This window comes from Eupeodes corollae, chromosome 1 (assembly GCF_945859685.1).
Source record: "Eupeodes corollae chromosome 1, idEupCoro1.1, whole genome shotgun sequence".
NCBI lineage: Eukaryota > Metazoa > Arthropoda > Insecta > Diptera > Syrphidae > Eupeodes > Eupeodes corollae.
Window position 1 is genome coordinate 281,412,958 of NC_079147.1, and position 15,505 is coordinate 281,428,462.

The 15,505-nt window shown below is 32.1% G+C and overlaps 2 protein-coding genes across 2 annotated transcripts in view; one reads left to right on the forward strand and one right to left on the reverse strand.

The window, feature by feature from the left end:
- Positions 1-15,505, reverse strand: part of LOC129941422 (cysteine-rich motor neuron 1 protein) — a 92,253-nt gene that overhangs the window by 36,356 nt on the left and 40,392 nt on the right. Inside the window, exons 4-5 of the mRNA XM_056050042.1 lie at positions 6,589-6,758; positions 6,360-6,487 (exon numbers count right to left, since the gene is read on the reverse strand). Of these exons, the coding sequence (XP_055906017.1) occupies positions 6,360-6,487; positions 6,589-6,758 (298 nt within the window). The remainder of the gene's footprint in view (positions 1-6,359; positions 6,488-6,588; positions 6,759-15,505) is intronic.
- On the forward strand, positions 13,782-14,934 carry LOC129941421 (uncharacterized). Its single transcript, XM_056050041.1, has one exon. The coding sequence runs from the start codon at positions 13,860-13,862 to the stop codon at positions 14,886-14,888; it is 1,029 nt and encodes a 342-aa protein (XP_055906016.1). The 5' UTR covers positions 13,782-13,859; the 3' UTR covers positions 14,889-14,934.

Sequence of the window (15,505 nt, forward strand, 5' to 3'; positions counted from 1 at the left end):
AAGGGACTTCCAGGCAGAGTCATGCAGTTAAGTCGGCTAAATAACGCCTTCAAGGTATTGCTTGTCATATTTAATAAAGTATTGAGCCTTTTTATCAAAAAAATTCTTCCATTAGCATATATTTCTCGACTTAGTGCCTTGCCTTAAGTCTATATTTAAGTACTTATTGCATTACTGAAACTTTCATCATCATAAAGGAAGATTTTCAATAAGAGCCTTAAATTCTATATTTTTAACAATTTGAAATTTTCATCGTAAAGTCTAATCTTAAATAAGACTTAAACCCCGATAAAAGTGCTTCCTAGAAAATATAATTGTATATAATATTCAGTACATTAATTATTCATAAATATAAAATAACTTATTCAATGGTTCCCAGCTTTACAATAATAATTGTGGATTAACAACAACCAACATCAACAACAACAAAAAAACACTTCTGAATTTAAAAGAAAAGATGTAATCATTTAGGTATTACAAAAACAAAAAATCAAATCCTAATCACATTAAAGTGCTGCTTTCAAGGAAAACCTCTGAGGGAGACCATATTCTCTTTTTTATTTTATTCTACTCTTTTTTCTATTTTTGTTCTTCCATCAAGTTGAATAAACGATGAATATCAAGAAGACCCTCATTTTTCTAACAAGAAACGAAAACCAAAACGAAAAAAAGAAGAAAATCGAGATATAAATTTACATTTTCCATAGCCGAGGAAAAACTCGAGAACACAACAGAGCACAGCAAAACACACACCGAAAAAAAAGGATCCAATAACAACAATCTTGAAATTTTATGGACTTGGTCATATTCAAAAAGGACGAAAGGAGCTAAAACAAAAAAATAGTAAGTTTTCGACCGACAGCAAAAGAGAATAGGAAATGTAGGTGTCCTTGATAATTTCAATACAAAATCTGCTGACGCGATGTTTGAAAACCTTTTTATTTTTTGTTATTTTTGTTTTGCTTTCTTCGTTCTCTTTTGTTACTTTATTGTATGCGCCTTGTTGTTACAATATCCTTTTTTGTTTCATCAAGTCTTTTGTTGTTTGGGAAAATGTAGTAAATTGTAAAATGTATATTGCCATTTTCCGACACCTGGGTGTATTGGTTCGGGATGTCCTTTGGTTGAAGTGTTGAAAAGGACCCAATTGACTAAACCACCCACCACCTCCTACTCCTTCAATTGAAGAAAGAAAATTTTGTTCCGTATCAAGAAACCTCGTTAGAATATCATGATAGTAATCTATGCAATAAAGGTGGCGTCAGCTGTAGAATAAAGTTACATTATTTATGGAGAAGAATATAAACTCAATGTTTTGGACAAAAGAATAAAAAAAAAGTAAATTCGAAGAAATATTTAAAAAAAAAACACGGAAAATTTGGTTACTTTTCATGTAAATGATAATTTTTGTTTTATTTTTTTGTTGTTGTGCGTGACAACGAAATTAGATTTGTATTTTATTTTTAACGATAGGGTTAAGATTACCGGAAGAGATAAGTGAAGACTTGACCTCAATTTAAAATGTCAATTTATATGCATATTTAAAGAAATGGTTAAACTATCCATAAAGTTTATTCGGTCATCGTGTAATAAGTTACTGTGCCTGATAAGAGCCAACTCAATAAAAGTAAATTGGTAGGTTGTTCAAATCTGTCCTTATTATCAAAGGGTTATTTTCTGAAAATATCTGATATGTTAAAAGAAATCAAATTGTTTCTTTTCACGTAAAGTACCTTTAGTAAAGGAATGTGAAAATTCCTTTTGGTTAATATAATACCTTTAACTGTATGGACTTTTTGACATTTTGTGTCGAAAGTTCAATTGTTTTTCTAATATTTTCGACAATTTATACATGACTAGCGGCTGGGCCGGCTTCGCACTGGCAGACATAAATAGATACAGATATGTAAGTTATAAGAATGCAAATCAATCAATCACTAATTTAGACAAAAGTTGTATACTTATCTTAAAGCCTCCCTGAACACTACGTTGGCTGTGGTATTGGTGGCAAAACAATTTGTATTGATTTTCAGGAGATCCTGTTCGAGAAAGTGCCACATACAATAGCCCGTGTAAGCCCATACCAACTATGGAAAAAGTTTGTCCCTGGTATTTGTTGATTGTAAGGGCAAAGGATATTTTTAAAGGGAATAATATATAACCTTATAAAATATAAGTGCAAATCACTTGGTATCATCGGAATCCGCGGTCTAGAACTTTTTGAGTTTATGCGTTGCATACAAAAATACAAAAATTAAAATCTTTCCTCTTTGTAATATTAGTTAAGATGTAGACAATGTTAGCTCCGCTATTATTATTCTGATATTTTCTATCAATGATGCAAATTAAGAAATTGTGCATACACACATTGTCGTATTCTATGCAACTCTCTGAAATTTTGAAATTTTCAATACAAGTTAATCTTTTAAATGTAAAAAAAAGTCTGCAATTTCAAAAACAAAGGTGCAAGACATTTAACAACTCCTTGATTTGTAGCGGAAGTTTTATTTCTTAAATAAAAAACAAATTTCCTTGAAAATCGAAAAGAAAGAGCTGGACGAACGTGGTTTACCAACAATTGATTCTCTCATTTAATACGGTGAGATATGTTACCTTGGTTTGGGGCATGTAATTGAAGCCAAACCAGATGGAAGGTCTGGTAAATGCGAGCTTTAATTTGCACCATAGCGAGAAGTGACTCCAAAAGGAGAATGCCATAAGGCCCAACATAAAATCTTGTTATAAATAGAAGTTTAATAATTTGTATAAGCTATATTATTTCTCTTTTATTTGTATTATTAATTGCACTTGCTAATTCTCTATTGATTTATGTAACCCTATACTAACTTTTATCTGCGTATGGTCTGTTTTAAGTTAACTAAACGAAATTTTCAGATTCCGAACTTATAACCGTTATTTCCCTTTTTTCGAGCATTAAGTATAAGGTTTTAAGAACAAATATTTTTTTCTCGATTTGAATGTTTCTCGGTTTTTGTTCGTTATCGAGGTGGAAAGTGGTGGTGGCTAAATGCAGCTCCTGGAATTGTCCTAACCTTGAAGTGAATCCAGCTGGCGGATAGTTCTTGACTTGAGAGCGAGTAAGCAGGATCACGAATCTCATCACAAGTTGATCTCAACAAGTCGATCTCCATATTTTCTTTCCCAGTGGTCGGATTGTTTTTTTTTTTCTTTTGTTTCCTTTTCAGTATCAAGGTTTGCAATTTCTAAACGTAAGAACGCCCCTGTGGAAATTTCAATTAATTTGTGTTTTAATGTCAACGTGATATCAAAATCGACATTCCAATTAATTACATATATGGGATTCAACCCTCACTGAGCTCGTAGTGGTGGCAGCAATTAATTGCTGCCTGTTGCAATTTTGGGTCAGTTTGCCTCATCGCCTCTTTGCCACTCTTGTTTGACCTTCCTTTTTTTGATAACAAAAATTGCAACAGTTTAGTGCTTTTCATTGGATAGAAGCTATCAATTTTCAAAATATTAAGACATTATTTTGGTATCTTAACAGATCTGTACATCTAAACACGGGAAAAAATACAGTTCTTGAAAAAACTTTTTCATTTTTAAATTGAAACACAAAAATTATTATATGGATCAATTGTCTGATTAAAATAAAAGTAATAATTTTTTGGTTTAAACTTAATTTTAATGTCAAGATTAATTAAAATTAGGAAATTTATATTTTACACCTTGAAAATAAATAAAATCTAATAGATTGTTTTCGTTTTTTAAGTGTTTTTTTTTTTTTTTCTAGACGTTTCTTCTATTCTTTTTTTGTTTCATTGAAATATTATTTGACACTGATGCTTCTCCTCTAAATTCTCTGTGGATTTTTAACTTCCCATAGGAAGTTATTGTAATGTGCCCGATTTGTCAAATTGAAAATTTTGACATTTCTCGACGTTTAAAGGTCCCAAGAGTCGAAAAAAAAATGAATAAAAGTTGGTAAAAATTGATTTTCGACTCAAATTTATTTTTAAAACTTTGAGATATTGGCTTTAAACTTCTTTTATCTTTTAAAAAATATTGTTGTCAACACTCAGTTAACTTTTGAGCAAATCTATTTTTTAACAAAAAAACAATACTAAAACTAGGTTTAAATTTACATACGACTCAAAAAGCTTTTAAAAATTAAAAATATTGTCTTCAAACTTTTTTAATTTTACAGAAAATATTGTTTTCGATATTTACTAGTTTTTTTTTATACAAATCTAACAATCCGTTTTTCATAAGAATATAAAATCCACAAAAAATAGTACTTTGGTAAAAATTAATGTTCGGTTCTTGATAGCTTTTAAATTAATTTCATTCATAAAATTTGTAAAAATTTAAGAAATTCTAATTTTCGACTAAAAATCTATTTAACAATACTAAATTTTCAAACTAATCTCTTTCCTCATATAAAAAATATTGTTGGTAATTTTAAAATGCATCATTCAACTAATAAAACTCGAGAACATACAAACCTTTTAAGCAAGACAAATCGACAGACAAGATGGGAAGTTATCAGTGTAGGTCGCATCCCTGCCTCTTTTTTAAGAATTTTAATTTACAAAGTTCTCTGAATTCAAACATTTGTCGAGTACTTATAGTAATTGTATAAACAATTCAAATTAATAGATGTTGAATTGTTCAAAAAAGGTTATAAAGTTATCTTCTTTTTCTGTATATTAAAATGTATGCATGTGCGTTAGACTCACTAAAACTCAGAAACGTCTGTTATAGTGGAGAGAAAAAAAAATTGAAAAAGATTTGACTGGTGTCAAATTTAGAAGGAATGTACGATGGTGTACCAAAGACGCAAGAGAGAGTTTTGAAAGATCTTCGTTTTAAGCAAAATATTTTTGGTGGAGCTATGATTTTGTTGTCCGCTTATTTTTGTCAGACTATTCCGATTATTCCACGATTGGTTGATAAACTCAAATCGAAATAAGAGCTTATAATAGGATTACTTTTACAACAAGATTAAAATGAAGGTTTGTTTTCAAAACAATTGTTAGATATTGTTCATGTAAAAGTAGCAGCTGAATCTTGATTGGATTTATTATTTACTCCAAGGATTTTTGTCACCTTACGGAATCAAAGGAGGAGCTTATTCAGCTTGAATAATCATAATTGTTTGAGCAAAAAAGCAATATCGGCTGCAAAAAAACGCAGACGACGTTGACCTTAACAATTCAATTCAAAGTTGTATCGTTGAATATTTAGAATGAAACAACAACAATTTGTGTGTGCTACCACCAAGTTCATAGGCTGGAGTTATAGCTATTTCACGGAGACCAACCCGATCATCAGACTCCTTTAGTGGTGCTTACAAACAAACAAAGAAGTGCATCGTCATACTCAACATAATAAGATGTATGAAGTTTTGGCGTTACTTTGCACTCTATTTTGAATCTTATTACTCTTATTAAGCATGGGCCACTGAATAGTTCCACCATTTGTTCTTAAAAAGTATTCTGCTTTTCTTGCTGAACTGCTTTTAATTGTTTTTAGTTGTTCAGAGGCATTTGTAAGAGTTAGTCACTCTATTTTAATGAAGAACTAAAAAACTTTAATTTTCATTCTAAGTATTTTAAAATGGTTGGAATCCTAACTTAAGGTTTTGGATCAATTTGTATGCATTGACGAAATTCTCTCAAAACAAATTTTGGTACTTCAAGGTATGCATCTTGGACCCCTTTTTTCATAACTTTTATAAATGATTAACCTAGTATTTGGATTAATTTTAGTCAACTTCTTTTCGCCGTTGACTTTAAGTTTGTTTAATGTATTAAATATATTGATGACTGTCATCTCATACAAGACTATAATTTGAAACTATCACAGTGCTGACAGAAAAAAACCAATTATATATTTAAATGTCTTGGTGTAGTTTTTTCCCTTCAACTTAACGTTGTTAAGCACTTTGAGTTAAGTGCATTCAAACTAATTCCATACTAGTTTTAAACAAACGTAATAGCATAGACTTCAAAGACCATTGTGCTCTCAAATCCAAAAAAGAAATAGCTAAATCACAGTTTTCTAAAGCCAGTATTGAAAATCTATTCCCATTATACCCAAAGTTCAATATCTTTCAAATGTACATATTTAAGTTTTTTTCGCTCAAGATGTCGAAACAATATTAAATAATTTATTGCTTCAAAAAAACCACAACAAAAGTATATGTACATAATATTATGGCAGGTGTTACCCAACTTGATTTTAAATTAAATTCAAAATCAAATCCTCAAAAACCACAAATCAATATTATAATTACCCACCTCTGTGACATTGATGTCTGACAATCTGGTACATACAAATAAAACAGAACAACCAAAATTCATTAAACTTTTACTCACCTTGTTTTCCTTATCGATCTCCGCTTCCTCCTTAATTTTTTATATGTAAAAGTTTGCGGTGAGACTGTGTAATCCTCATCGAAATCCATTTCGATTTCTATTAGATTTTGTAGATTCAGTTGACAATCCTGCAGAAATTTAAAGGAAATTTGTTTAAATTATTTCAGGAATACATAATTTGAGATGTATCTGCAAAATAATCCTTTTTGTATAAAAGCTTACGACTTACTTCTAATGTTCTAAAATGCCACCGTGTATCTGATGGTTGTGTATCGTCTCTGCATATTTGCAATTGCGGCCAGCATTGGCAACGTTTATTTGTAATTTCACATCCGGGCTCTAATAGTATTGTCTGGTCATTTGTACAATTAAGATATGTTGAGGTTGTAAATGGAAGTGCTGCAATAAGAACAATATAAATAAATTAAATATAAAATATCACTCATACGCCATGTATGTCCTATCGAAGCTTTTAACTACGATGAACTTCTTAGTGAAAGTACTTTTACAATAAATTTTTAAGTGCATAACGAAACAACAATTTACATGAATATCCTTGCATTACTCCGTTTTGCCATCATAGACATCCTGCCAAGTACAATGAATGCCATGTTATTGTACCCATTATCCTTTTAAATCAATTATTTTTCTGTAACCTTCACCCAAATGTTACTATATGACATTTATCGATGTATACAAACATTCTATATGGAAATATAATGTAACAGAAATAGAGTTCTTGAAGTTTAAATACCTATAAATCAAGGACATTTCTCGAGAAGGATACATTTTCAAAAGGAAGCATTTATATACATTTATGTACCTAACTCAAACAACGAAACACAAAACGCATTAGATAGACAAAAGAATAGCATTCTAGGATTCGAGGAAATATATGTTTTTTTCAAAAGAGAGAGCAATACAAGGACTGCGTCGACGACGACGACGGCAACGACGACAACGACGACAACGTGTGTTATGTTTTAGTCGCGTGACGTTTTTACATCGCACAGTTAACATGTGTCTTAACGCAAGGATACTTTATTGCCAAAGGACATTGAAAACATTTCGCATTATAATGTTAAAGCAACCGGATATTGGAGCCATGGGGATAATCAAAATTAATGTAAAACTGCTTTCTATGTTATTCGAATGCTGTTTAAATATATAGCACAATAAATACAATGAATAAAAATGTTTTGTTGTTCTACAATGCGTGTGTTGTGTTTTTGTTGTCCGACAACATTTTCAATGTACTTGTACTGGTGTGGTTTCCTTTGATGATGGTTTAACATAAAAAAGAGAATGTTACTGTCAATGTTTGTTGGTATACATGTCATCCAGTCATATCCTTAAGTATTCAAAGAAAAACCTTGAAAAAATGTCGGAATGGTTTTAAAATAGCAAAGAATTATATAGACTTTTTCTATATACTGATTACACCGTCCGTCATTGAAAAAAAGGGAGACAAAAAATTGCAGTATTTTTTGTGATTGAATCTTATAATCCAGAAATGCAACTTAAAAAAAAATGTTCTTAAAACTTTGAAAAAGGTGTATATTTTTCACTCAGTAAATAGTTTTAAGTAAGATTAAACGATTTCCAAATTAACTTATGGTAATCGGTCCAATTTGTCGAATTTAAAATGTTTAAATTTCTTGACGTTTCAAGATAATTAGAGTCTGAAAAAAGACTTTTAAAGAGATACCGTGTAAGCGTGCGTGTAAGCATACTTTCGGAAAACTTTTTTCGTCGTCAATATCACGAAAACCAGTTCATATATCGACTTCAAAAAATTTCTTACACAAATAATAATACAGAGAGATGGAGAAAGGATTTTCAAAAAATTGAATGTACTACGTTTTTGGTTAATTCCAAATATCAAACAAACCAACAACGCTGGCAAATAAATAAAAAAAAACTAATAACATTTTGAAACAAATTCAATTAACGTCTTTTTTGTATAAATTATAAAAACTGAATAAAAATAATTGTCATCTCGAATATTTAACGAACAAACGAATAATTTCAATAAAAAAAAATAAACACAAAATGTTATTATGAATATTCTGTTCCAACCAAGGCAAACAAAATAAAGGGGTTGGTGGAGGCGTGTTATCTAAACGACTGAAATAAAATTTTCATTCTGCATTCCCAGTCATTGTATAGTTTTCAAGGCGGAACTTTTGGCGAAAATAAAGTCTTGTCCTTGCTTAAAGAATACGTTATATCAACATCTACTATACGTATTTTTTTAAATAGTCAAGACATTGTGTATTCCTGACCGCCTCTACTCTACTCTACTCTATATATAGATGTAAATGATATAAATCATATTAAAAAAAGAGGCTCTGATGCGACCCACACTGATAACTTCCCATCCCGTCTGACGATTTGTCTTGCTTAAAAGGTTTTCGTGTTTTGTTAAAAAAGTTGTCAGTTGAATTTTACATTTTTTATAAAAAAATTACTGAATTTTGAATATTTTCTGTGAGATAAAATTAGTTTGAAGACAATATTTTTAATTTTTGAAAAAATATTTGGGTCGAAAATTAATTTTTTCCAAATCTTGTTTTGTTTAGGTTTTATTTTTTGTAAAAAAAACTATCAAATTCAATTTTTCTCAAAATTTAACAGAATGTAGAAAACTTTATTCTTCATGGAAACTACCGGGGAGATAAAATCAGTTTTTTTCGTAAAGTATTTGAGGTGACAGTTATTTTTTTCATTCATTTTTTCAATCTGACAAATCGGACCGATAACTATGCTAAGTTAATAATTATCAGCCTCTCACATTTGGTAAGGGAATGAAACTGGTTTCATTTTACTTAAAAGAAACCCTCAAGATTCATATGTTGATATGGTATTACAATAGGCCATTAAACTGGGCTAAATGTGCCCTATTCCATCACGGACAACCACTTTAACCTAACCTAACCTAACCTAAGATTTTTTTTTATAATAAACGAACACTTAAGAGAATATTTCTACCCTTATTATGCAAAGACGCAGTGTGTGCACTAGAAAAGAGAGAGAGGGGTTGACAGGAGGTGTCGGTGCACATTGGTTTTGATCTCCTAAACATTACAATGGCTGGCAAAGACAGAGTGTGATAAGGAATTCCACATTCCGCTAAAGAACGAATCTCTGTACTTGACGGTATGCCCGAAGTTGGGCTCGAGGGTATACTGATGAGCATTCCCACAAGCGCGAGTATTACGGTTGAACTGTTTAAGGGGAGGAACAGGGAGTATAAACATTTAAAATAACGGTAAAAGAAGATGCGACATTAAACCTTACGACGATGTTCAAGCGACGTTAATGATCTTATGATAGTTTTATCACCAATAAATCTAAATGCTCTACGTTCAATACTGTTCAAGAGGCTTAAATAAGCCGCAGAAGCACCAGCCCAGATATGGGAGTTATACTCAAGCTTTAGGCCTTTATAAGTTTTGTAGATAAACCAGATCGAAGGGTGAGAAAAACTTCTTTCATCGCCTTAGAAAACCCAAACATCTTGCGGCATTTTTTGTGACATCGCGATTGTGATCGTTCCACAAGAGGTTGTTGGTGGTGCACATACAGAAAATATGGAGAAGTTGAGTCTAATCGATGCAAGTGCTCTTCAGGGATTATATCAAGGGGGGTGTAACCTTTTACGATACAAGACAGCATTGAGTTTTCGAAGTATTAAATTCCATGCGGTTTTTAAATAACCATTGTGCAATGCTGTTTAGGTCGGAATTTAATGAGCTTATCATACTTTGTTGTTGCAAGTCCACATCCGAAGAAGAGAGTTGTGAGTCTGAAAACGGATATCAAAAGCTTATAGTACTATCGTGAGCGAAACAATGTATTGTATAAGGATAAGAAGTTGGAGACAGGAGATCGTTAATAAAAATGAGAAAGAGTGTTGGATATTTAACGCAGCCCTGGGATACACCAGTATTTATGTTGTGCTTTCAGACTTGAATTCATCCAATACTACTTGTATTGAACCTGATTCGAACGGTAATTACTAATCCAATGAAGCAGGAATTCGTGAAAACCGAAAACATGCATTTTCGATAAGAGAGCCTGATGCCAAACCCTATGAAATGGTTTTGAAATATCAAATGCAATAATCTTACTTTCTCCAAAACGATGTAAATATTTACTCTACTGTTCGGTGAGATGAACCATGAGATCACCAGTGGACCTATTGCTACGAAAGCCGTATTGCCGGTCATTAAGAAGCTTTCGATCTTCAAGATATTTCTTGAGCTGATAATTAATCAGCGTTTGCATGACCTTGGAAAGAAGGGACGTAAGTGCAATCGGTCGGTAATTAGACGGCATCCGCTGGACAACTCCGGTTTTCCATCCGCTCAGTTAAAAGCATCTTTAAAAGTCAACATTTAAAAGTTTATAATAAAAATAGTAAACTTGGATTAAGAAATTGCATTTTTTAATAGTCTTAACTATATTAAAACAGCTAAATGATAAACTACGAGGGGCGTTCAATATATTCTCGGTATCGGGGTGAAGCTGTGGTTATGTATATAAATTGACTTATTTATCAAGTAATACTATTATTTTAGTGCATTCATGTAAAATTTCATATAAATGTGATTATTATTTACCATTAAATCTTTATTCAAACAGAATCATAATGGCAACTGAGACGATGATGGTGAAAATTGAGCATAGCGCTGTAATTAAATTTCTCACTAAGCAAGGAAAAAATCAAAAAACTATTCATGAAGAAATGGTGGCAGTTTACCAGGGTTCCGCACCTTCATTATAAACTGTGCAAAAGTGGTCAAGTGAGTTCAAAAGAGGCAGAGAGAGCATTGAAGACGACCCCCGCTCCGGCGCCCCGGCTAGTGCTTGTACGGGAGAAAGCATCAAAGAAGTCGAAAAACTTGTTCTCGAGGATGCCCGAATAAAGGTGAAAATGATGGCAGAGATCACCAAGCTTTCGACTGGTACCATTCACACCATCCTTCATGACCATCTTAACCTTTCAAAGGTCAGTGCAAGGTGGGTGCCACGAATGCTCACAGCGCCTCAGAAAAAAGTGAGAATCGCATGCTGTAGAGAGCTTTTGGAGAAGTGTAGTGAGAACGCGGACGGTGTTATGCATCGGATTGTTACTGGGGACGAAACATAGGTTCACCACTATGACCCTGAAAGCAAACAAGAGTCCATGCAGTGACATAAAAAAGGAACAGACCCCCCGAAGAAGTTCAAAGTCACTCCGTCTGCCAGGAAGCTCATGGCCACAGTTTTTTGGGACTCAAAGGGAATCTTACTCATTGAGTACAAAAAAAAAGGGGGAAACCATCAACGCCAAATCTTACGTTCCACTTTGCATAATTTGCGGGAGGAAACTAAAAAGAAAAGACGGGGTAAACTCGCAGCGGTTGTGTTGCTTCTTCATGACAACGCTCCTGTTCACACGGCACGAGTTTCCAAGGCTGCTGTGCGAGATTGTGGTTTTGAAGAAATTCAACATCCACCCTATAGTCCAGACCTTGCCCCTAGTGATTACTTTCTGTTTTCGGATTTGAAAAAATGTCTTCGTGGAAAAAGATTTTCGGATGATGAAGAACTCAAGTCGGCAATAAATGGGTATTTTGCAGGGAAAGAGGAAACTTATTTTTTTGAGGGTTTAAAAAAGCTTATCTCAAGATGTAACAAATGCATTGATGTTAGGGGAGATTATATTGAAAAATAAAAGCAATTTAAATTGAATTCGCATTTTCCTTCATATCGATACCGAGAATATATTGAACGCCACTCGTATCTTAGTTTATAAGATTGAAAAAATCATTTTCATTTAGATAATTACTAAAAACATACCCAAGTTACAAATTCTCTTGAATTTAGAAACACAATTTTAAGTTTTTAATATATTCGAAAACAAAACAAAAACTTAGCAGAATTCCATAAAAAATTTTAAATTATTCTTAAATAAACAAAATAATTTAATTTGTCTTCAGTTGAAATACAACATTTAAAGATTCATTTCAATCATCTCTACAGAATACCATATTTTTTTTCTCTCAAACATAAAGTTCAACCAAACAAAATATACGAGTATAAATAAAAATGAACAGCAGAATATTGTAGATAGAATTATAATCATAAGATATGTTTTCTCTTCATACTTTCAACATCCATGGAGATCAACATTGGGCTTCTATTAAATTAATCCTTAAGCTTCCGAGAAAAGCACATAGCAAATGACGACGACGACTGTACATTAACTAGGTTAAATTGTTTCCTTGGCAATCAAAAATCGATACTGCAAATATCAAGATAATTAATTATTCTTTTTCTTTATACTTATATGTAGGATGTAGGATGTATCGGTATAGGACATCGCTACTTCATCGCCGTAAGTTGTTTGTGGAATGTTTTTTTTTTTGTTTTATTTGAGTTATTTTTTGTTGTCCTTCTGTTTATCCAACATCTGCTAAGGGCACATTGGACTATCTTCTACTATATGAACACATTAGCTGAAAAACATTCCACTCTGTCATCACATCCTTATAGAGCAGTCTTCGGAAATGCTATACTATATAAAGTCATATAGAATACAAGTTGTGTCCTTTAGCATCTGTGTCAAACTACAACGACAACAACTACTACGACAACGACGACAACGTTGATGTTGATGTCGATGTCCTTCTTGTTCTTGTTGTTTTCTATATCATCCTTCTGGCCTTCCTTGCATTAGGTTTCATAAAGGTTCTAATTAATTTTCAATTCTCTATCTAACGAAGCTACCTACATACACATACTCGTATCCTTATTTTTATTCAATTTATTTTCCTCTTTTTGGATCGTATAGTCGCTATGGGTTGTGTGAGTTTGGGTAAAGGATATATCACATACATACGTATATAATCTTATAGATAGATATTTAATGTTTGAATAATATCTCTTCTACACATGCACTTTCTATATGAGAGATTTTCTAAATAAATCGCTGGCGCTGGCTGTATAAAATCGAAACGAATTATCAGCTCATTAATGGGGATTTAATTTAATGTCCTTGTGTGTTGAAAAGCCAAGACATAAGGATTGTAGCTTATGTTTATCCTGCAAGGGATTCTGCATGTATAGTGCATAGATACATTTATACATAAAAAAAGGGAATACACATTTTTGATCATATAATTGACTAATTTGGTGTAAGCTTAATTCATAAGGAGACAATATGTAGAGGTTTTGTTAATAGTTCTTCCTTGTCAAGGATTCTATATAGGTTAAGGTAAGAATATAGAGGTCTTATGCAGTATGGATTAATTAAAACATGTTATGCTTGATAATTCAAGGATATTTACTCTAATTTATTCCTACTTAGTTAAGTAGACGCCATAAATTTAATGAATTAATGAGAAGTTCAAGCAATCGATTTTTATAAATCAATCTATTTTAATTCGATTCTATTTAAGCTTCATAAATAATTTCCTTTCTTTTTTCCCTCTATATTTGATATCCAGAAAAATGCCTATTGACATGAATTCTTCAATCAAAGAAATGATAAATGTTGGAGTAACAGCAAAACTCGCTTCGCCATTGTATAATTTATCAGCTGCGTTACAAAGTAGTTCAACAGAAACTGATTGTCCGAGTCTTCACAGAAAATACCAGAAATTTCTTAATGAGAAAACTTCAACACAATCTGATGAAACATTAGATAATTCAAAAAATCTCTATCAACTCAAGACCATAGATGAGCTGAGAACACCAAAAGCAACACCTTCAAAAATTGAATTCTTACTTTATCGAAGGTCACATAACGCCAACAGAAGACTGCACAGAAAGTCGAAGAAGCATGTAAGACAAAAAAAATCGCATACTTCGATAAAGCGGCTTCTAGAAAGTGAGAGCAAAAGTGAAGAGTTAAGACATCGTCCTCGATCTCCTCCACCAGTACCACAGGAAACTTCGTTTGTGCAAAAGTTGAAAAAGTCCTTGGGAAGTATGAACAAGTCAAAAAAAAGCAAGCAACAACAGAAAAACGAAACATTAAGCCCTAAGAAATCCAAAACTCCCAAAGAATCTCGAATCGATATTTATCCTTTTGATCATGGCTGTGCAGAATACTTGCGAACAACTGATTTTGCACCACAAATAATATCCGAACTTCTAGCCCAGAGGGCTACGGATTATGCCACAAGATTTTGGGCTGAAGTTTTTGGAAGTCTTCACATTGGAGTTGCTTTTGTTTTGACATTTTTCCTACAAACATATCGGTTTTTGTTGTACAGTGTGGTAAAATCGACTGTGGTGGGATTTTTACAAATGACCTCAGATTATGGATTCAAACCTTTACTGACGGTAATGTTCAATGGTTTCTTTCAGCCTATGTTAATTTTTATGCATAATATATTGTCATCGATGAGAGATGTTTTGAAGCCAATTTCAGAGACAATGGACAGTTTTTTGAAGCCTTTGGGACACTTACTGCGGTCCATAAGATTGATAACATTCAAAGAAAGTCGATCTAAGAAATTGATTAAGGATGTTTAGGTTTATTTTTAAATATTAAAAAATGAAATATCAATTTTAAAAAATGCCTAAGAGTGATTTAATGTTTGGAAAAAATCAGCATTAACTCGGATGACAACCAATCTGTTGCTTAGGTTACATAATTTAATTAATTAATAATCAAATATCGCTTATTAAAAACAATGTGCCACTTGCAGAATGTTACACCCTACGGCTCTTAATTTTTATTAACTGTGAACTTTGCTTTGAGAAATAATAAAATGAATATAAATTTCACATTAATTCAAGTAAATATAAATACAAAACGCAAAAAGAAGCCCATGTCAATTACACCATTTGACATTTTCAAATGTCAGCGACATTTTTCAAGGAAGACTTTATACGGTCGCAAAAAGGACATAGTAATAAAAAATGTAATTGCTTTTCCGCAAGGCACCAAATAACAACCTGTATATTTTTGTCTCCACTAACCACAGGTATACACCTTATGTATTGTCATTTTTGTTTTTTTGAATTAAATATTAATAAGGATCCTTTTTCCTTTTTGCTTTTGTTTTTTTTTTTGTTTTATTTAATGCACACAAAATTCTTTTAAAATATTTTCTTTGTTTTTTGTTTTTGTGGTGACTTAATTTGTT